This window comes from Paroedura picta, chromosome 7, assembly GCF_049243985.1.
Source record: "Paroedura picta isolate Pp20150507F chromosome 7, Ppicta_v3.0, whole genome shotgun sequence".
Lineage (NCBI taxonomy): Eukaryota > Metazoa > Chordata > Lepidosauria > Squamata > Gekkonidae > Paroedura > Paroedura picta.
In genome coordinates, this window is record NC_135375.1 from 32,932,385 (window position 1) to 32,956,439 (window position 24,055).

At 39.2% G+C, this 24,055-nt stretch overlaps 1 protein-coding gene across 3 annotated transcripts in view; it reads left to right on the forward strand.

The window, feature by feature from the left end:
- The window catches only part of AP3B1 (adaptor related protein complex 3 subunit beta 1), a 184,065-nt gene extending 160,305 nt beyond the window's left edge, over nt 1–23,760 (forward strand). For all 3 annotated transcript variants that reach the window (XM_077347332.1, XM_077347333.1, XM_077347331.1), the window contains exons 25-27: nt 2,286–2,383; nt 8,607–8,745; nt 23,035–23,760. In XM_077347332.1, the coding sequence (XP_077203447.1) occupies nt 2,286–2,383; nt 8,607–8,745; nt 23,035–23,188 (391 nt within the window). In that variant the 3' untranslated portion in view covers nt 23,189–23,760. The remainder of the gene's footprint in view (nt 1–2,285; nt 2,384–8,606; nt 8,746–23,034) is intronic.
- Nucleotides 23,761–24,055: the final 295 nt, after the last annotated feature.

Consider the following 24,055-nt stretch of genomic DNA (forward strand, 5'->3'; position numbering starts at 1 on the left):
CTCAATAATAGTACCAACAACAATGTGCCCAGTGGCAAGAAAAACCCCTACCCCACCCTCCAGATGGTGGTTCCCACCTCGGGGGGGGGGAGGGGAGACCAATGATCTGGTTCCACCAGTGGGGGGGGCAAGATCTTCCTACTCCTACCGAAGAGCTAGCGGAAGAACACTGTTTTATAGGCCCTATGGAACTGTGATACCTCTGTCAGGGCCCTCAGCTCTCCCAGGAGCTCATTCCAGCAGGTTGGGTTCAGGCCAAAAAGGCTCTGGCCCCTGACGAACTTCCCTCAGGCTGGGGATTTTCAACAAATTCACACCCTGTGGGGAGCATAAAAAGGCAAGCAGTCTCTCAGGTATGTGGGACTCAGAACCTTGAACCTGATCTGGGCTGCAACCCGTAACCAATGTAGCTACCTCAGCATTTTCTGGATACGAGCCCTCCAAGATGTACCTGTGAGGATCTTAGCAGCTGCATTCTGGACCAGCTGCAATTTCCAGGTCAAGGACAAGGGTAGGCCCATGTAGAGCAAGCTACAGAAATCTAATCTGGAGGTGACCGTTGCATGAATCACTGTAGCCAAGCAATCTGAGGGCTGGTAGGGCACTAGTATCACAGATGGAAAATGCCATGCATGCTACGCCTGTGATCTGAGCTTCCATCAATAAAGAGGCATCCAGAAACACCCCCAAATTCCTGGTTGAGGATGAGATGTTATAGACTTTTCAGTTTCAACAATGGTACTCATGGCCTTATAAATGCACCATTATTAATCTAAAAAGTTCTAAAATAAGTATTCTGTCACTAGTCAAGTTATAGGTAAATTATTAACTGAACTGAACAACAACTGCATATATTCAACAATCTTAATTTTGTGGCTTCACCTTTTTACACATACTCCTTTTGGCCCTCACCTAATACCTCATTTCTCATTGCAGTTTTCTAATTTGTACATTTAGTCTGCCAACACAAACTGCAGCACTTGGTTTATCACCTCTAGCAGATCCTGTCATCATCTTATTGCACCTTATCTCTGTCAGTGCTTTGGATAGCATATTTAAACAACTTGAGAAAATTTATCATATAGGTAATAAACTTGTGCTAGGAGTTAGAAGAAGAAGAGTTGGTTCTTATATGCTGCTTTTCTTTATCCGAAGGAGTCTCAATGTGGCTTACAGTTGCCTTTCCTTTCTTCTCCCCACAACAGACAACATGTGAGGCTGACAGAGCCCTGATATCACAGCTCAGTCAGTTTTATCAGTGCTGTGGTGAGCCCAAGGCCACCCAGCCAGCTGCATGTGGGGAAGTACAGAATCAATCCCAGCTTGCCAGATTAGAAATCCACACTCCTAACCACTATGCCAAGCTGGCTTTCATTGCAGCAGTAACTACTAACATCAGTTTAGTGTTTTGCCTCATTTAGAATGCCTACTTATCCAGAGTTCTGATAAAGCAGTTTGTCTGCAGTACCAAGGATGTTATTTGTGACATATTGAGCTGCTCTAATATGCAGAAATTTAAGTGTCCCTAGTAATCTTTCTGGTCTTTTGTAAAAGGACATTTAGCAATTCTTTTAATTGGATTGTTAATTCCTGGGATCCTAAGAGAGAGGGCAGATTAGTTTAATTGTTTCACATACTTGATTTCTGTTTTATGTTTGTGTTTATGCTGTGTTCCTTGATTCATTTGCACTTTCAAAGCCCCATTGATTCATGGTCACCAGTAGAGTTCTAACTATTCAAGAATGTTTAGGATTAACAGTATTCTCCCAGAAGATTTAAGGCAAAGTACTTAAGTGATGCTCCTGTGGAATACATTTGATCAACTTGAAGCTCTAAAATCCATGGCTGGTGGATTTTTAAGGAAGTAGGTATTTCCTAATGGCATTCTTTGGTGCTCTGATTTTGAAGGTTGTCACTGTAGTTGAATCAGGGCCTTTTATTTACTGAAAATAAATTAACCAGACTGGCAATTCTGCTTAGACTAGTCATCACTGAAACTTGTCAGTAATGTATATGTATAAAGTAAGAATGCAAATGCCCAAATGGACTATGATTGAGGGCAGGAAGTAACATCAATAAGATGCTGGCCTCCCTGCCTGGAAATCCACTAGTCACTTAAACCCTCCAGGAACTGACTAGATGCTGAGCATCTTGAATACTCTGTTTAAAATTAAAATGAGGTATGTCAATTATTGGTGATCTTTTAAACATCTTCATACTTTGTAATAGCTTTGTAAAATACAAAACAACTTACTTCTTTCTCCCTCTGCATTTTCTTTTCTCAGTACAAAGGATGATCAGTTCAGTGTTAATATTCAGCCCCCTGTTGGAGAATTACTTTTACCAGTCACGATGTCAGAAAAAGACTTTGAAAGAGAAAAAGGTGAGAAATAAATTTGAAACAAAATGTACGTTGGAAATACTGTAAACATTTTTTAAAATGCCAGTTCCTTGTTACTACAAGGCCTGCTTAATGCCTTGGGCACCACTGGGGGAATAGCCATTGGCCAACTAACTGTCCTCCCTTTCCTCCTGGTCCTCCTTTTACAATAGCATGTCCAAGACCATGGAGAGTTATGTGGCACAGAAAACCACTACCAGGATCAAAAATTATAAAGCATTTATTAAAAAGAAAATGTTCACAAGCATACTTTTAGCGCAGCACCAGACTGAGCAAGGGATTAAAAATAAAAGGGTAAAAAACAATTCCTCTGTCCCTTTCCTGTATACATATCCTATCAGTTGTTAAATATAAGGCTTAGAAAGTTATAGATTTTTACAGGTGTTCCATTACCTTCAAGTCTCCTTTGGTGTATAGGCCAGCAGATGGCAATGGTTGCTTCCCCCAGAACTCAACTTCAAAGGCACCCAAAGAGCCCTTTCTCTTTGCTCTCAGGATTTCTATCATTCCTCTTTTTGTACCCACTGACCAGGTCAGGCCGGGTCAAGAAGTTTTTCCTGAAGTCTCCAAGAGTTTCCTCCTGAAGTCTTTCTAGAACTTAATTCCTCTAATCTCTGTTCCCTGCTTGGAGGGGTAGGGTTAGACCATCCTGTTGTCTCTTGCTAGAGTTATTAGCACTAAAAAGCCAGAAAACAGTTGAACTGTTTTCCCCTGTCCTCTGCCTGAAGAGAAAACCTTTTAAAATGCAATGAAAGTATTGCTCATTTCAGCTCTCCAAAGAAAAATGGTATTTTTTCACACCAGGAATCTTGGAAATATCTCGAGATTCTGTTTGGAGGCAGGAAATGAAATACTTTACAGATTAACTGGGGCATACTGTGGTCTGTTATGCATATCCAGTAGATTATTTGGGTTTTGTACAAAAAACTGTTATTTAAACAAACCACAGTTTATTGTGGTGTCTAAGTGCAGTATACATTTCACAGATAGTTGGAAACAAATTAATGCATTAAAAAAAACATCAACAGACCAGTGTTTGGTCCTGGGAGTTATAGTTTCCTATAGTAATGCACTAATGCGTTTTGCATTAGTACTAATGATTAGAACATTGGTCTAACCCACTCTAAGAAATAATTCAAATATATATTAATATTTTGCTTTGTTTTCTATGCTTCAGTGTAAAGCTTTTGAATATAGCTAATGTACTTTGTCCCAGTATATTAAAATTCATTAGTCTTGCCTGTCTTTCCAAATAGCACTGTTTAATATTACATTGTTCATTTTCCTCTTTGAATAGAAGCATGATATTGTTACTTATTTAGTTGGCACACTTATTTTTATGTCTTGCTTTTAAAAATGTAGAAGTCTCTTGACTTTGCATGGCCTATCATCAAACATATGTGTAAAGCCCTTCTATAGAATATATGTTTTTGTAAAATGCTTTAAATTGTGTGGCTCTAAAACTTGAAGACCAAGTAGGAGAGCGCATTTTCTTTTTAATTATTTTACTCTTAAATTTCAGAGTCTCTTATGAGAATTTCCATTCCTTTTTTAATCTGGGATTTCTTTCTTGTAGAAACCACAAAACAGCCATGCATTTGTCAAGGCAGTCAGGGATACCACAATAAAGTGTTATATGCTTCATGATTATGTTTGTCTGTCTTCTTTCCCTGGTCCTTTTCGGGCTTCAAATAAGCCACCAGAAAACTTTAGCAGTTTATTATTTTTTTCATTATTTTCACATAGCAGATCCCTGCAAAGTAAATATAAAGCCAGTGATTTTTTTCCCCTTAACCGATAATTATGTGCTGTTCTTACTCTTTGCTGGCTAAAGCCTGTTTTACACGTGCTCAACAAACCAAGGTGAGTTTGGTTCTGTCATATTTTGTGTCCCCCCCCCTTCTTTTAAACTGTCATATAGCAGTACAATTTTAAGTAAAACTGGATAGTGCACTCTGCCTCTCCCCCTCCCATTTTGTTGTATGTTTTCTGACTTGATATTTTGATTGAGTTTTGTATGCCTGGCTGTGACTGAGAGCTTTTTTCCCCTGACCGGCCATTCAGAACTATGAGTGCATAGAAGAAGTACACTTTGAGAATAACAGTGGTCCTCTGTGGAGCTGTTGCCAAAATTCCTTTTTCTTCTGCCATTTTACTTCTGTGGTTGTTGATTATTTGTCTGAATAAATCTGGCAGCTGTTTGCTATGTTTAATAGAGCAGAAAGGCTACTCTGAATAAAGCTATTTGAAAATTTGTTTATATGAAGTATTTGTAAATCCGTGAAGGTCCCTTGGCATTTCACTATTGCTCTTTCTGTCTTCCCGAATTCATTCTTTGATGTTGGACTGATGCTAGCAAATTTGCCATAGGTTTAAAAGCCTTTACTTTAGCATCTTCTAAGTTAAACGTTTCAGCTGTTTTAGAAAAATAATGATAATAGAAGTATCAGTTCTCAGCTATACATATTTCCTAAACTGGGTAAAATAACAGCTTTAAAAATTTAAGAGAATATTATCTCAGTACAAATAAATGTCCTCTAATTTTCTATTGTCAGAACTTTACTGGTGTAAAATTCAAGCCAGCTAAGAATGTTACAGTGCCTGATTCTTATTAAATCTAGTGTGTTTTATTAATATTGTCCATATATTTCCCCATTCATATGCAAAATGGCTCAAACCTTCACATTTAAAGGTGCTTGTAAAAAATCATCAAGATAGTGGATAAGAAGACTTAGATTTCAAAAGCCAAAATATCCTTTAAATAGGTGGACTTTAAACATGCTCCAAGATATAGACTTCTAAAAATCAATAATAAGAACTAAGGGAAAATATAACTGCAGTGTGATGTTTTGGGTGCTGCTTTTCCCTGATAGAGTTGTGCAAAGGCAGTGGGAAACAAACTGCTAAATATTCATGCTTGTTAAAGTTTTCTGTGGCAGAAGCACAAGATGGAAAGCTGTATTTATGTGCATGCTGTGAATGTTATGTTAAGCCTTGCCATGCTGTTTTCAGTAGATCCTCTATTGGGAAGTGGAGATACCTTTCAGAGTAATTCACTCCCTGGCCTGGCATTTGTAAACTGTGGTTATCTAATTTTTCTCTTTGGGAACACTGTAGCTTTTACTTTTTATTTTAATTACTGCTACTGTAGTTTCTCTTATTTTTCCTGTGTGTTTGATTGAGGGGAGTATGTTAGTTGCCCTGTTACATTGCCCATCTTATTTGTACAATCTTAATTTTGGACAAATATAGTTTTTAAATTGTTTGCGTAATTATACGTATTTATGCTTCGACCAGTTTTCTTGGAAACTTGAGAGCATATTGAATAAGTCTTTGTAACTAGTTATCAATATTTTAAGTATTAATATTTTAGATATTAACTTTACAAAAAATTATTCATATTGATAAATTACCTCTAGTTGCCCCCCCCCAAAAGATAAAATTTTGGTAATCTAAATTGGCAAGTTTATATACATATAGCAGCCTTAATTGGGGAAAGCTTTGGCTTTAAAAATAACCAACAAACCCCTTACAAAATGTTTACTTGATTTTATCAGTATTTATGCTTACAACATTTTATGCCATCCTAACAAGCAAGGTGCTAATTCTTTAAATGGTCAGACAGTCACTGTTTTCTGGTCCTTAACTACCACAAGCAATCATATTTGATGCCCCTTAATTAGAGCACCTTTTTTCTTTTCAGGTTCTTTTCCACCTCAGCAATCGAGACAATACATTTGCTTACCATGCTAAGTGTTCTTTTGCATGTAAATTAATCTTGATTCAGTTTACACTGTCATGCTGAGTGATACAAATTGCCTATAACAATAAAACAGCATGAGTTAAAAATAAGGGGGGGGTAGTAAGGCAGATTGAATGTGTTACTTTGCTTTATGCCAATACATTAGTCAACAATAATGAATCTTCTGTTCTGAAAAGCATGGTTTAGTTGATTTTTTAAATTTTACTTCAATGGAGCAGTACCTTGTCTTTATAGAACAAGTTAGACAAACCATTAATGACAAGAGTGTTAAGGTTAAATATGAAGCAATGCATTCAGTTCTGTGAGCACTGTCCATCTTTCCATTTACAGGAGCTTGACAAAAGTACTAGCTTTGTACAACATTTTCTTTAATTACATGCTGCGGGAAACAGGCTTTTAACATAAACATAGTTGCATTCATTTATTCAGCATTTGCTCTTTAATAGAGCTTAATGGAGAAGGTTTAAATCCTTAATGAGTACACACATCTCTCAGCAGTGTTATGTCAGCCCTGTGCTTTGCTTAAAAGCAGTCTTAGATGGCTTATGTACCTTTTACAAAGCATTTTCCTAATGTAAAATTTAAACCATCAGTAACTGAATGTACTGTTCCCAGCTAAAGCTATTCTTTAAAAAAGCTAATCACGATTTCCTTGAATAAATTGTATTCTGCAATAAACCTTTACTAGATTCTTTTCTTTACCATTTGCACTACAAATGTTTAGTTCAGAATTATATTAAACCAGTTTAAGCATCATAATAATCTTACAGAGATGCTTGTTGTATTTGTTATACTTAACAATATTCTTTATTACTTGCCTGTGTAAGGCAGAGCTAATTACCCTTCTGTGTGGGGGATTGAATGTGCTTGTTGAGTGCCAACATCCTGATCCCTTGCTTGTTTGCACAGCGAAGTCCTATGATTCTTTAAGTTATTGTGGTGTAAAGTTTAAAACCCTGACCTATATATTCCAGGCTCTTTTGATCTTGTTGTATCTCAGAAGCCAACAGGGTTGGCCCTGGTCAGTATTTTGAAGGGAGAGTGCCAAGGAAGTCACAGTCTGGATGCAGAGGCATCCAATGGCAAACCATGTCTGCATGACCACTTCTGCACCAGGAATTCAGCCTGATTCACTGCTCTTCTAGAATCAGGCAAATTCCTGCTTCCTGATGGCAGCAATGGTGGTCCTGGACCTGTGCAACTCAGGCCCTCAGGTGGCCCACAGCAAGAGAACGCAACAAGGATAAATCCACGTTCCCTTTTTTGCCACAGGCCTCATAGGGACGTAGGTTGGGCCTGGGCCATTTGGAAGGGGGGAAATCGGGTCGTTCTGGCCTGACTTCTCACCACTCCCTCCAGGAATACAATGTTCTTAATAATAAAAAATATCCCAGGCAGCTCTGCTGTGCTGTGCAGCACGGTGAAGCCACCTGGGGCATTTCTTTTTATTTGTGAGAATGCAGTATTGTGTTGTTACGCAATCACACATTCTTACAAGTAAAAAACAGTGTAGCAGAACCTTGCCATCCAAGCTGCCTTGTGCAGGAGCACAAATCCAAGGATGATGGGAGGAAGTAGGCCAACTGCTCCCCCATAGTGGTGCCAGGACGAATCAGGGTGACCTGCCCTGAGCCAGAAATCAGGCATCAGGGTGGTGTAACACTTCCTGTGCAGTGGGGGTCAATGTCTCTTGCCTTGAAGGTTTCAAGGGACCATAAGTCAGCTGTGATTTGACAGCAAAAATAAATGAATAAATAAATATGAGGTTTAAGGCAACAATATTTTGCATCAAATCCATAATTAGATGCTGAGTCTTTGAAATATGTGATATCCTGAGTTTGTCTTTCATGTATTTTTAATGATGATACAGTTATTCATTAAATGATTTCTTTAAACTCTTACACTAAAGCATTAAACTTGTCAAATGCTGAATATTGATCAATTTTATTTTTGGCTGTTAAGTGGTCTGAGAATAATAATTCTCAGTTCCTCAGCATTCTGGAGAGCTACTAAAATACTGTAATTAGGACATTGCCTTAAAAATTAATTCAGCAGAGTAGCATTCTCAGCATGTGATTAAAAGTAAAATTGACGGAGTTTTATGTGTTAAGTCAATTAACTGTGTATTTAAAGATAATTTTATATTGATTGTTCCATCCACGTATGTTTGTACATACAGTCAGTATGTGATATTGTCTTACATTTAATTTTAGTTATGTATTTTATATAGATAACCATTCAGATGTTGGATATTTACGTCTTAAGGCACAGGTCTTAAGTTTTGAGGAAGCCTTTAAGCATGTGCATTTATACAATTCCAGATTAATTGACTTTATATTCATATATACGCTAGGTGGTGTATCTAATATAAGTGAAATATTGCTTCTGTCATTTTCTTCTTTATGAAATTGATTACATGGATGGTATCTTTTACTACTTCAGGAAGGTTGACTGGCATGAATGAAACATCTACCACAGTAACGGTTGCACCGCAGAACTCCACTCGTGTTGTAATATTGCAGAAGATGGCAAACATAGCAAACCTTGGTGTTGTTCCTTCTGGTGAAGATAACATACACAGGTAAACTAAGTATGAGGAGCATAAGTCCACTAAACTTTATCCAACCAAATGCAACCGCAAGCAGAGTGCCACTCCTCATCAGTGGTCCCCAACCTTTTTTGGGCAGGGGACCGGGGGGGAGAGGGAGGCCTGGGTATGGGGGAGGAGGGAAGTGCCATCACGCCTCCCTCCCCCCGCCAGGGACCGGTACCAGTCCATGGCCGGAGGGGTGGGGAAGACTGCTCTATATCACTGTCAGGAATCAGGCAGAAGTCAGCAAGCAAAGTCTGATAAAGGAGCTTCCAAGATCGCAGGTATAGTGAAGATCCAAAGGAAAGTCTTGTTTAAACAGAACAATACAACTGCTGGTACTTGCCAAGACTCACTAAACAAACATCTTGACAAAGACAAAGATAACATAGACATTAGGGTGTACTTATAGGGGGGACCAAGCATGGGAGTGGGCATGAGGGATCAGGATGGTGGGAAAGGTACATTTGCAAAAGAGTTACAAAAGTTCCCAGCAGAGCCAGATGGCCCAGCTTTGATCTAAACCAGGATGCCTGTTGAGTCTCCAGTGAGACTGGTAAGGTCACAAGAAAGCGAGGGAGATAAGGGAACTCTGCTGAGGGCAGCTTTGGAATGCAGAGGCGGCCAGGAACCAGCAAAGGGATTTATGGTTTTATGACAACCGGCCTGGAGGAAACCGGGAGATTGAAGTGAGAGGAGGGAGCGTGAACCAGGGTTCATGACAATCACCCACTTCACCTTTCCCAAAAGATGACCCCTAACATTATACTGTTGAGAGTCATGTGAGCGTTTATAATGGGTTCAACATCATTGTTTCCCCTAATTATAGGCATCGCATCATTTAAATATTCGTTATTTAAATGTTACTGTATATACATTTAATGAAGATTTTAAATTTTTTAGTATATATTAGGTTACAGGTGTAGCCCGCATGGCTACCGTCCTACCTGCCCTCGGACTGTCTGGCTACAGTGATCCATGCAATGGTCACCTCTAGATTAGACTTCTGGAACTCGCTGTATGTGGGCCTGCTCTAGTCTTTGACATAGAAATTGCAGCTGGTGCAAAATACAGCTGCTAGGATTCTCACACTGGTTGCTGGTTGCAGCCCGGATCAGATTGAGGGCCATCCGCAGCTTGGCCGTTCCTATCTGAAGGACCGGTTGTCTCATTATGCCCCCTGCAGGGTTCTTCACTCTGTGGGTGCTAATCTGCCCGTGGCCTCTGGCCCCAAGGAAGGATGCCTGGCCTTGACTTAAGTTCCACAGGGCTTACAAAATGGAGTTCTTCCTCCAGATTTGGTTGAGGCCGGGGTCAGGAACAACTGGGACCCCTACTCCGGCCAACACTGTAACGTCATGAGAACCTATGGTGATTGGCTGAAGATATGGGAGGAGAGATGGACTATGCTGCCTTCTTGTGTTTTATGCTTGTTAAGGGGTCTTGATCAGTTTTATTGGGGATTTTATCTGTTTTATGTAACCCGCCACAAGTCTACGGAAAGTGGTGGGATAGAAATCAGATGGCATGATTTGGATATTATGACACAGTTTACTGATTTGCCACTAATTTACCTTTTCTAAAAATCTGCACTCCTGATTCTTGTTCCATTTTGTCTGAGGAAGAGTGCCTGCACACAAAAGCTCACGCCTTGAATAAATCTTTGTTGGTCTTAAAGGTGCTATTGGATTCAATTTTTGTTGTGCTACTTCAGACCAACACGGCTACCCACTTGAATCTTACTTTCTCCTAGGCAGGGTATAGAGTGGGAGCAGCAGCTTGAAGAGGTCTTTATTGTGAGAAAGGTATGCCAGTAGGAGAATTGTGGACTACTGTTGACTGCTCCAGACAAAAACGTTGCAAACTGAATTAAGCATTTCCTGTTCTTTTCTCTTAGTTGCCATTTAAGTTTCCCCTCAGAAAAGGCCTAAGGAACATAGTCTTGTTTCGGTGAATCATTGGTAGTGAGGGTGGAGGGTATTCCTGAGACGGCAGCTTCATAGTTGAATGCATGTAATGGCTAATTAATCTCTTCTGTGTAGCCTTGTCTGTATGCATGAGGCTGAGGGGTGCAGTGCTACTGAACCAACTGAGATTTCACAACCAGATGTAAATGACAAACCACAGTTAACAAGAACTGATTTAGAATCCTTGTTTGGAACCCAGCAATAGCCTAGAGTTTGAACTGATTGCGTTATTCGTCATGTTTATCATGACATCTGAATGCAAACAAAGCTAGAGATCAAAGTATATTGAAAGTGCTATAGAAATGAGAAATTGCTGTAAATAAAAGAATTATACTTTTACATTTATGTTTTTGATACACTAAATCTATTGTTAATTATAGGCATCCTCTTCATTTTAAGTAGACTTATGAAAGCAAACTTTCAAACCTCCCCCTTGGAATAGCATAGATCTGCAGTGGAAGGGGAGACGTGACCCTCTCCTTTTCTGCTGATAGAAGAGGAAAACGCAGTTATGGTGCAAGCATGTAACAGGGTGTGGTCAACAAGGAAGCCAAGAGAGAATAAATCCCTGGAAAATGTGCCTCTTTCTGAATACCTCTGTGCTATCTTTCTGTCTGACTCTCAAGTGCATTGAGCATGCTCAGTTCTATTCAGGCTGTGTTTTGCTGTCCTGTTGATAAGCTTTTAGCCATCTAGTCAGACTTTGGAGAGAGTGCTTTAATTTTTCATTTTTACTTATAGATGTGCGTGTTTTTCTTAGGTAATACAGCAAAAGGCCATTCCAATTAAAATTCTTTCACCTGCTTCAGAGACAAATGTTGTAACCAGACTCAAATAGTTTTTATCTGTTAATACCGCTGTGATGTTTTTGTTGAGTTAGTGAATATAGAGTTTTATTTCCTTAATTTTCTTTAGTGCAGTCTACTTTTACGTTATTAGTTACATAAATTTGGTGGTTATGACAGGTTAATTTTTTTATTTTTTGTTTACAAACACTATTTACAAAAAAACACTTCTAGTTACATTGACCATTGGAAGCAAAGGGTTTACCGCTTTTTATTATTACACACTTTCATTCAACTGGGGTTTCTGCAAGAGCAGAGTGGCATCTCATAGGCACATAACTCCCCTTTAATACCAATTCATGCTTGATTCCTTATCAGAACAGCAAGCAGAAGGAGACGGGGGGCGGGGGTTATCCGCTACCATGACATCACTTCCAGGAAAACCCCAAAAGTGACATCATGCCACTCCAGAAATCACCAGAACCTCTGTGGTAAATCATAGGATTCCTGGTGGTTTCTAGAGAGGTCACATTGATGTGACAGTTGCCCCTCCACATGTCATGCAAATAAAACCATAGAGGAAGGCATGGTGTCACCTCTAGCTATTTTTTTCCTGTTGACTCTTCAAGCAGTGGCAGGAAATAAGCTACAAGTGAGGGATCCCCTGCTGGGTGACTGCCAATCCTAGGATATACCTCTGATTCCCCCCCCCCAACAGTCCAGGATGCTATATGCCAGTAGAAGACCAGTACAAGACCACGTGTATGTTGGTAAGAGGTTTAAAAATTATCCCAGACATAAAGAGAGATTCTTCATAGAAACGTACACCTGTTACTTCCTTCCGTTACTTCCTCCCGGGGAGGGGATCAAGTCGTAATGGATCCCAGTTCTAGGCTGTTTCCCAACAATTAAAGCCAGTCACAAAAATACAGCCATAAAGAAGAGCTAGCATTCTTTATTATCAGCTCTAGTCTCCCCCCACCCAATACTACTTTAGAAAAAGTTTGTAGAATAAACTAAGTCACAGCTCAGTCTACAACTCTTATCTATTCCCCATAGTAAATATATAGTATCCTATACAGACTGCCCGTTTCCTAGACAAAATTAACAGGTCCACAAGAAACCCAAAACGTACAAGATTACATCACTAACAGTATCACTATTATGGCATTTCTCCATCATCTTGCAACTATCCATTTTTGTAATTGTAATTTTACTCTTGAATTCGAAGTCATCATCCCACCTTCAAGTGCATTCCTGTACTGATAAAGCATTTGCTATCACTTCATAATTACGAACACATATTATGGCTGTATTATGCCTAGTTATGTTTCTATGAATACCTGTGTGATTCCCAGAGACTCAAATTCCACAAACAGTTAAAAGCTCTTGGGTTTCTACATCATTGTATGGCTCACAAATTTTCTCCAAGGTACAATTGTGAGAATTATGTCCTAGAAACAGCAGGAGGTGGAGAATGGCACATAGAAGTGTAGGGCCATAAAGTGCAATGTATTACAAAGCAGAACTGTTCCCCAATTAGGCTGCTACAAGTCAAGGCATAATGCATATCACAGTGTAGCATAAGAAGTTGTGGTTGAATTCTTGAAGGAAAAAAATACTTCCAAATGGCTCAAGCAAGTAAATCAAGCTACAAGTGGGAATACGGGAGAGTTTTCACTGGTTAATCATTCTAGAGGGGAGGGGGAATTGTTCCTTCCCCTAAACATATCTGTCAGTCCACATCTTGGTGAAGAAACATTTCTTAGTTTTCCTACAACCAGTGCTGCAGAAGGAGAACCCATCAGATCTTACATGCAATACTTTACATAGGTCACTAGAATTGAGATTTTTCTCAAATACACTTAAGTATGCTTTATACAGGGATGCTTAATCATCCATTGGTTTGGCTCACATTTTGGTTGCAACCAGGGAGCCAATAATTTAAACTGCGTGCTTGGATCTAAGCAGTTCAGATGTGTCCATTTCCACTAGTACATACTGCTGTATTAGAGCTGTCTCTTCCAATTGTTAAAAGAAAAAACGTTGGAGGTTTTTGAGTTGAGATAGACTACTTAGGTGGAAGTGCGTCTCCCATGCCTGCATAGAGTGTAATTGACAGCTGTACCAGTCGCCAATAATTTGGGTGCGATCTTTGATCCCTCCCTTTCAATGGAGGCTCAGATCATGAAAGTAGCCCAAATGGCATTTTTCCATCTTCACCAAGCATGGCTACAAGCACTCTACCTGCCTCCAGAACACTTGACCATTGTGATCCATGCAACTGTCACTTCCAGATTAGACTTCTGTAACTCACTCTACGCGGGCCTACCCTTGTCTTTGACCCAGAAATTGCAGGACCCATATTCAGCCGGTGCTGCAGCAGCTGCATTGTTACCAGTCTGCTTCTGGATCAAGTTCAAGGTTTTGGTTTTGACCTTTAAGGCTATATGCAGCCCAGGTCCCACTTATCTGAGGGACCTCTTATCTGCTTATGCCTTTCGCAGAGCTCTGCTCTGCAGGTATGAACTTGCTGGTAGTCGCGGGCCTCCAAGACATTCCTCTTGCCTCGGCCAGGGCCAGGGCCTTTTCGGCCTTGGCCCCAGTCTGGTGAAATGAGCTCCCAGAAGAGCTAAGGGCCCTGATGGAACTTTCTGGGTTCCACAGGGCTTGCAAGACAGAGCTCTTTCGCCAGGTGTTTGGTTGAGGCCAGGGCAGTGACCGGTAATGAGATGGACAGGATTAGGGGAATATCTATGCTGATCTGGCTGGAACAGTCATTGGGGTGATAAATGCTGTCATCTTTTTCTTGATGTTATTTTTAGTTTTTGTGTAATTGGGGTTTTAATGCTGTATTTTATTGTTTTTTATGTGTAAACTGCCCTGAGATGGTTTGTTATGACAGGCGGTATAAGAGTTTAAACATAAACAAACCTATGTGTGCCTTCTGAGAGCATCAATATCTGTCCTTGAACCTGGGTGATTAAGATTTTTATCAGTTCTTGTGATCATTTCATATTAGACACCACTGCAGTGGTACAACAAGCAAGAGCAAAGTGAGACAAACATTAAACAAAACCATTGAGGTGATCTGCTTTGTGTTTGACGATTTTGGTTTAAGTAAATAGTTCTGGCAAATGTGTTCATGTCAAAATTGTCAGCATTCTTCAGCACCTGTGGGGTTCTTCGCTCATACAACTGATCCCTAGAAGGCTACACCAAATTTTTAATACACCTAATAACTTTTAAACCTCTATGTTTTTTATCTAAATAAGTTAATTCTCTATTTGGAGTCATTGTTTAACCCAGAATTGTATCAAACCTTAACTGTTTTACCCTGGCTTCTGTATTGATTTTCAAGCCAAAACACATTCTCAAGGCACAGAGTCCTTTCTGTTATGTCATGCAGTTTTCAAATTTTCTAAATGTGGTATTAATAATTATTCTCACCTTCCTTTTACTTGCTTTCTGAAGTCAGTTATGACCTTCAGTTTTTTCCCCAAGACAGTTAATGACCATTGCTTTAAACCAATAATGGCTACCTATTTTAAAACAATACATAAGAATTGTAATTATATCTTTTGAATGTATCCTTATGTGAAAATACTATTGCCAGGTTGTGTTATCTCTCCATAGCTTTACTATGAGTCTTTTTAACCTAAATATCCATTTAGTAGAAGTGAAGGTTTCAGAAATATACACGAAAGCCATTTTGGATATTAAGGGAATCAGAATAGGTTTTGCTACCATCCTTTTTGCTGTCCACTAGAGGACAGCACTGCTTCTGTATCTGAAATTAGAACTTGCAAGATAGGCTGATCGTTCAGAAAAAGTTAAAAATGCTTTATGAGTTATTTCTTTAAAGAGCACACATTTCATATTGCAAAGCAATTTTGCTTTTAACTATAAATCACCAAAGGTAATTTCAGCAAAACAAACTAATTTTTGGAACCATTCTGTTTTATAAATTGAAACTTATAGTTGGTTTTACTGGATGGAAAGCTAACAATTGTAGTGTTTTGTTTTTATTTTCAACAAAGACTTGCCAAAAATTCAAACTTAATTTTAAAAATTCTCTTAAGAATACATGGAATTATATCTTAAAATGTAAAATTTAGGGGCAAACTCCAGTTGGGTGTTATCTTTTTCTAGAAGTGTAAAATAAAATAATGTAAATAAAGCTTTATCCAAGAGATGTATGTTTGCTAAACATAATGTTGAGAAACAGAGGCACAGATCTCATGAAGGGGCTACGCTTAATAGTAGCCACCAGTGCTACATGTGCTCCACATTATGGCTCACAGTGGGAGTTAACTCCCCCCCCCACACACACACACACAATTTTCCCTACAACCTACACTCTGCTAAGAGGGGTCAGATCTGGGCACCATATGATATCTTCTTCTGTGGGACAAATAACTCCAGGGGCAGCTACGGTCAGGGAAATTGTCAGAAGAAAACTTGAATTCCCTACACTTCTGCCTCTGTTGATCTTGCATGTACACACCCAAACATTTCACTGACGCGGCTTTTTCGGCGGCATGCACTGAAGCTGCGGTCGGTTGCAGCCGCCTCCATGCGTTATCGGTGATTTTAGCCGCCGCCATTCCACCCCGAATGTGCGTTAAAACCCTCGTGCATAATGGGTCTTACTGAAATCAGTTGAGGGGAGGTGCTCTGCTTGTCCTGAGTAGATAGAGTCAGAGCAACAATATTTTTAGACTCAAACCATGATTGAACTGTATGTCTTCTTGGCAAACTTACGTTCCTATACCAGGCTTTCTCAATCAGGGGTGCGTGAATCTCTGGGATTTCTTGATGGCCCTGAAAGTGCCTCCTGAATAGGTGGGAGTTAATTAATTTTGTGTATATATATATTTTAAATTGTTAAACTTTTATCAGGTGATATGACCATATATAGCCATGCCGACCCACCTACTCCTCCCAAAATAGCCAATGATGGACCTGGAGAGGGTGGGGAGGGCCCTGGGTAGGTGTGTACACAGCTAGGCTTTCCAACCATAATCTGCGTAGCCATCAGTTGGTTGCTTAACATCTCTCATCCTACTGATTCTCACTTGCAAAAGTAACTTCCTTGGTTATATTTCCTATACAGAATTATATCAGGTTTGGAATTAAATTGGGGGGAAATTGTTGATTCAAAAACAATCATAGTATGGGAGAATCCATGGGCATAAAAAGCAGATATCCCCATCAAACAATTAATTCCATGAAGATATTCTCCTTTCCTGCATTTCAGCACTTACATAGGTTTGGGTCTCCATATTTCCTTTGTAAAGTATTCCTGTTATAACAATAACTTATAGTATTTTGATTGATGTCACAGATTGGTTGTTTTAAAGACCTGTATAAGATGCAGGTCCTTCTGATTTGTGGTACTTGGTGACCCTTTGTGAAGGCAAAAGGACAGTATAGAAATTTTGTTAAAAACAGTTGCATTGTGGGTGAAAACTTAGGAAACAACCAAAGAAGACAGGGTTGCTATGCAGAGAAAGGTAATTTCAAACCATCTGATCTCTTGCCTGGATCACCCAATGGATGAGGCCACCGTTAGTCAGTTGCAACTGGATTGCACCTTCATTATGAGTTTAGAGCAGTTATAGAATATTGATGTTATTCATCCTTTTCATTTGTCTTTAGCTGAAAACTATATAAAATGTGTTGTAACTTCTCTGGTATTTGGGATTAACATACTAATTTACAGAAGATTTCTAATGTACATTCGTTGCGTAAATTCATTAGACAATTGTCAACTTTGGGCTAATTATTTTTGTACAGCTAGGGATGGACATTGAATCGCGTGATCGTCTTTGTTACTAATAGGATTCTGTCTGCTTCAGCAGGCAGTAATTGAAGGCTACATGTATGGGGTAGAAGGAAAGTTTTTAGCCTAAATAGACCTTTGTAGCAGCTTCTAGTAACCAGCAAATCTCAACAGATGAGAAAATTGAGCTCAGAATATAAGATTAGGGATCACGGTTGCAAAAAGACAAAACATGCTAAAATACTAGTTGAAATTAAAGTTACACATCTTTTGTGGTGAACAATGTTCTGTATGCAAAAAATCTATAGGTCACTGATTTTCTAAAATAAATGCTAATTTTAAGGAGTGATGAGCTGTTTTATTAAAAAACATCAGATGTCTTATACAGTTGTTTTTAATCTGGATTTTAAGTACACTTCAGCACAGGGAATACAGTTATTTTAAAATCCAGCAGTTGGTGATCACTACTATTAGGCTATTCTGTGGCATGGAATGGGGGAAACAATGAATGCCATCTATAGATTAGTAGGTTTTTGTTTGTTTTGTGTTTTATGAGATGGAGGATGATGATGATATTTACAAAAAAAGTAAGTTGCTTTTTAAAAAAGTGTATAGATACATAAAGTTGTATGGCTGTTGAAATACAATACATTAATTACTATAACCACCATATTTCCTTCAATATTCTCATAAAAATAAAATTTGTGGCAGGTGCTCTCGTGAGTCACTGCTCACTTCATATATCTGAATTCCTGAGCAGTGACTCATGAAAGCTTATACCCTGCCACAAATTTTGCTAGTCTTTGAGGTGCTATGGGACTCTTGCTCTTTTGTACTGTTACAGACTGACCAACATGGCGACCGATCTTGATCTTATCAAAATAGTGAAACACACAAGCAGTGCATATATGAGTTCATTCAGAACTTTGTAGTATTATGTGAGTAAAGAGAAACTGCTGAAAAGGAAATATTCCCTTCCCATTTTAATTGTAAGGCAATATTTAAAGAAAAGTTCAAAACTTTATTCTTCATTATATTATAGATTAAATTGCAAGAAAATGTTTTAGAAGCCATTTGTTATGGTTACTTAGTTATTCTTCATAACACTTGGATTGCTATTCTGAAAAAAGAATTGCATGGCTTTTGACTGCTGGTTAATTTTAAAGATACTTTCACCTAGGCAGTGATTTGTTTTTATTTACATTGTCTTTCTGGCAAAAATTCCATGGTCATTCCTCTCCGCTGAAAGCCCATGTTCTTAAAATCTGATCAGAGGGACTGCTTGCCTGCTTATGCCCACTGCAGGGTGCTTTGCTCTGTGGGAGAAAAACTACTGGCGGTCCCTGGCTTGAGGGAAGTTCACCTGGCCCTGGCCCTGGCCCTGGCCCCGGCCCCCACCTGGTGGAATGAGCTCCCAGAAGAGCTGAGGGCCCTGACAGAGCTCTCAGAAGTTCTGCAGGGCCTATAAGACAGAGCTCTTCTGCCAGGTCTCTGGCTGAGGCCAGAGCTATAAGATCTGGGCTCCCCTCACACTTTTCAGTGAATGAGATCTAGGCGGCTCCTTGTTAATCCTCCCAGAGGTGCTATCCATCTGTGTGAGCGAGGGGATTGAGAGAGTTACCTGTTGCCGATTGGTTTTTGGATTATGATCTAATTTGTATGGGGTTTTATAATGGGTTTAAATGGATTTTTTATTCTGGATTGTTAGCCGCCACGAGCTGGTCTATGGGAGTGGCGAGATAGAAGTTAAATTATCAATAAAATAAATACATTCCATCTTAATGTACAGCTGCATTATTTTTCATGGTACAGACTCCATGTTCCACCTGGAAAATGAAGTAGCTTTGCAGAGGTACTGCTCCAGATTCATTAATGAGAGAACATGTTTTTGTCCATCTCAGCTGCTCTGTTATTTAAGAGCAGCTGAATTATAGACATCAGTGATTTTACTGATATTCAGACTTGTCTTTCAAACTATACATGCTTTCAGTAGGTGATGAGTTTGCCTTAAGTAGCAAGTAGGGAGTGGGGCTGAAGCCACTTAAACCTTTCCTTCCTCTGTGGCTCATTTCTCCACTATGTGTGTCCCCTGACCTCCAGGTACTTTTCTCCTCAGCCAAGCTTCAGGACAGGAAGTGAGCATGGCTGGGACAAAAGTGCTGGAGAAGGTGCTTCAGATTACATAGAAAAAGTGTTGACTCATTTCAGTCATGGTCCCCCTTTGATGTGACAATTGGATACCTCCTATGATCTGCATTTGTATAGTGTGAGGCAGAACTTCTAAAGGTAAAGGTATCCCCTGTGCAAGCACCGTGTCATATCTGACCCTTGGGGTGACGCCCTCTAGCGTTTTCATGGCAGACTCAATACAGGGTGATTTGCCAGTGCCTTCCCCAGTCATTACCGTTTACCCCCCAGCAAGCTGGGTACTCATTTTACCGACCTCGGAAGGATGGAAGGCTGAGTCAACCTTGAGCCGGCTGCTGGGATCGAACTCCCAACCTCATGGGCAGACAGCTTCAGACAGCATGTCGCTGCTTTACCACTCTGCACCACAAGAGGCAGAGCTTCTATTACCATCCAATTTACAAAATATGTTTCTGTTGCTATGTTTGTCTTTCAGTGGTTCTGTACTTCCAATATATATTGGGCTGATTTTAGCAAAGAACTGTGTATTTCCCAAAATTCACAATAGTTTGTGACTGTATATGCATTCAGTTTTGAATAGTTTTCTTTAATAGGTAGTATCATATGGGATTCTGTTGGTCAGCTGATATCCGTAAATGCTCCCAGCATTAGCTCTTCTCCAAAAATGTAAAAGTAATGCTTGTTCATGGTCTGTGAAAAGTCTGCATTATCTGACTTTAGTGGGGCTCTGGTGTGTGTATGTGAAGTGCCATGAAGGTGCTTCATATTTATTCCCCCAAACGTCCTATTGTTAACAGCCTTGTAAACTGAGGGCCATGGCTTCCTTGACTGAGTCAATCCATCTCATGTTGGGTCGTCCTCTTTTCTTGCTTCCTTAAACTTTTCCTTGCGTTATTGTCTTTTCCAGTGATTCTTGTCTTTGCATAATGTGAATAAAGTACAATAGTTTAATCATTTTAACTTCTAGAGAGGGTTACGACTTAATTTGCTCTAAAATCCACTTATTTGTCTTTTCGGCAGTCCACGTTATCTGTAAAGCTTTCTTCTAACACCACATTTTAAATTAATCAACTTTCTTCCAGTCAGCTTTCTTTATTGTCCAGTTTTCAGTCCCATACATAGAAATGGAGAATACTGTGATATGGATTATCTTGATCTTGGTCACCAGCAACACATTCCTATATTTAAGAATATTTTCTAGCTCCTTTCCCGTCTCAGTCTCCTTCTAATTTCTTGATTGCAGTCTCCCTTTTGATGTTAGAGCCAAGAAAATTAAAATCTTGAACAATTTCCATTTTTATTTTGTCAACCTTGAAGCAGTATAATTCTCCAGTACTCATTACTTTTTCTTGATGTTTAGCTGTAAACATGCTTTAGCACTTTCTGCTTTATCCTTCAGCAATAATCATTTCAAGTCTTCACTAATTTCTGCAAATAATGTGGTGTCATCTGCATATCTCAAATTGTTAATATTCCTTCCTCTAATTTTCACTTCACCTTCATTTAAATCTTAATTCAGTTTTCCTTATGATACGTTCTGCATACAGGTTGAAGAGACTGAGAGATAAAATACACCCTAGTCTGACATCTTTGCCAACTGGAAACCATTTTATTTCTCTACATTCTATCCTAACAGTAGCCTCTTGTTCAGAGTATAGGTTGTGCATCAAAACAATCAGATGCTGTGGCACACCCATTTCCTTTAAAACTAGCCATAGATTTTCATGATCCATATAGTCAAAAGCTTCGCTGAAATCTATGAAACGTAAGATGATTTTGTTCTAAAATTCTGTTGTTTGATAGCAAAATCTTTTCATAGAAGTAATTGAGATACTCATTTCCAACAAATATTCTTTACATGATTGTTTAAAGGGCACATAAAAGCACCCAGCTAGAATTGACCCCCATTGTGCCTTGGGCAATGTTTGCTTTTATAGTAACACATTGACTTTATATCACTTGCAGTTTAGACTAGAACAGGGGTAAAATGAGCCTTGGGGCTATGAAACACCACAGGAGCTCCAGTTCTGGAGCTTTTACTGTGTGAATTCAGGGATAATCTGCTCCTCTGCAGTCCCAAGACATGGGTGTTAAATAAATAAGGAGGCTAATAAGACTATTGTTTACATAATTATCCCCTTTCCCAATTGATGAATGAAACATAGTATTTTGATGAAAATATGGAATGGAAATGTTGGTATTTTACTGAAACATTTATTGTAAGGAATAGGAGAGCAGAAATCACATATCTGTAAAAGAAATATATAGACCTATGACATTTAAGAATGACTTGCGTTCCTAAATTGGTGTAATGGGTTACAAGATTTTGAAGTTGATATGCTTAATTTTTTAAAAAAAGAAATTACTTTTCATTTAAAGAGAATCTGCTTCCTGCTGAAGAGGCTAATATTTTAATTAAGTCTAGAGTGAAGCTTTTTGAGTATCTGCTGATAAACTCCCTCTTTTATGTTGATGGTAATTAAACAGATCCCTAAGGAGTCCAGGAGGCGCTGTGCAAGGCCCATGCTAATTGTCAGACATGAGACACTGACCAGTTGGTTTGCTCTTGAATAGCTGATGGCGTGCTGTCAGCACAGCAGTTTTATTTTTATGTATTGTGGGCCGTTGTCAGGGCTAACTGGGTGCTATTGTGGCTGAAGATGTTGCGCAAATTGAGGCAGATGGCTCTGATTCAGACACGTGTCATTCAGAAAGGGGAGAGGGGATTGGCCCTGCAAAGTGGGGTCACGGAGGGTCACAGACCTGCTCTACACTTGTTAGTGTTTTCAAAAGCCCATGTGCAGCAACTTTGTTGTTCTGTTTTTTTTTTTTTTAGTGGGGGGTGATGTTCTTTGTGCGACAGGGAAGGCTAGGCTGTTGCCATCCCTTTCCTTCCTGTCTCTAGGGCCTGGCTGTGCATGCAAAATGAATTAACTGGACTGGGAAAAGTTCATTGCTTAAAATGGCTTTTCAGTGAATTAGTGCTTAAGGACTAGATTTTCTTTTAATTCAATGTAATGAGTAGTTCTTCATGTCTTGGAATGTAGTAATGGAGGATTAGATCTCAAGTTTCCATTCACAGTGTTAAATTGTTAGACATGCATTTAAGTTTCAGATTATTAAAGTGGGAAGATTAGTTAATATATAAAGTTTGTATTTTGGGTGGATGGGTGAGAGACATTTCCTGTTGAGATGCATATTGCTTTAAATATTACATACACGCACACACACACAATTTCAGCTTTGTTACTTTATATGTAATTAATGAAACTGTCTTGGTGTGAAATCACCTGTGTTCTTAAAATACTCTGCTTACTTCCAGGCAAAGTACAAGTTGCTTGTAAGCCAAATTAGAGACCATATAAATCTAATTGATTTCCTTTTTTGGAACATTTAAGCTTTCCTTTTTCCCTCCATATATTTGTGCTGTATTTATATTGTATTATAGTGTGTTAATGCTTAAGTGGGTTTGGGGAGGCTTTTCTGTTATGGGAATGTCTGGCAATATTTAAACTCATTAAAAATTTAAAGAAAACACAGCACCTGTTTCTGGTTTTGTTTGAAGGTGTTCACAGATTTTGTTTTCATCCTTTAGGTTTGCAGCTAAAACTGTGCATAGTGGGTCACTGATGCTAGTCACAGTGGAGCTGAAAGAAGGGTCTACAGCTCGGCTCATCATAAACACTGAGAAAACGGTGATTGGCTCTATTCTACTGCGGGAGCTGAAGCCTGTCCTGTCCCAGGGGTAACCGGCTTACATCTGGACTTCAGTATCTGGCACACAACAAAAGTGCCTGGCATCCACTACTGCTGCCTTTCATTTATAATAATAGCCTTTCCATCTGGCAGTGGGGGAAGAATACACTCTTGACATTCTTGTCTTCTGTTTTAGAATGCTTTAGTGTGTATCTATTACTCAAGCAAGTACTTTGCATCTTTTCCCCCTGCTTTCTAACCAAAGAACATACATTTTATTGTCAGATAAATTCTTTAATGTTATATGCAAGTCCCCCTGCCCCAGCCTGGTGCTCTGCTGTGTTTTCTTCCAGTTTCTTCCTCTGCTTTTTGCGTCTGTACAAAGGAAGAGATTGAGTAAAAAGGTACTTGAAAATTACAGCAGTAAGCTAATATTTGGATAAATCAATGTGAAAAGAAATACAGCGTTAGATGTGTGGAGATAGGGTTAAAAGAAGCAATTGTTGTAATTGTGGCCCAAATACCATGTGATTTTTGTACCTGAGCATATTTTCTGATTGTTTCCCACTGTCACCGTAATCTCCATTTTCTAAAAACTGAAATTCAAATAAAATGTTATGATATATTTGCTTTCTTTTATTTAATTAGATCTTAAAACTAAAATAAATAATGATAGTTAAGGATCCTGATGGTTTATAATCGGGAAGGGCCCAAACCTGGAGGTTCACCACCTGCTCTGGTGAACTGAACCAGTTTGGGATTTGGGGGTGGCTCCCCAGGTCCTAGAGTCTTCATAATCACAAGGTATCCCCAGCTGACTCTACTCCATTTGCGGACCAAGGTTGGCGAAGGTTGGACTTGGGGGATCTGAGTTGATGATGGTGTTAGGCATTCAGTCATGTCTGACTCTTGGCAATCCT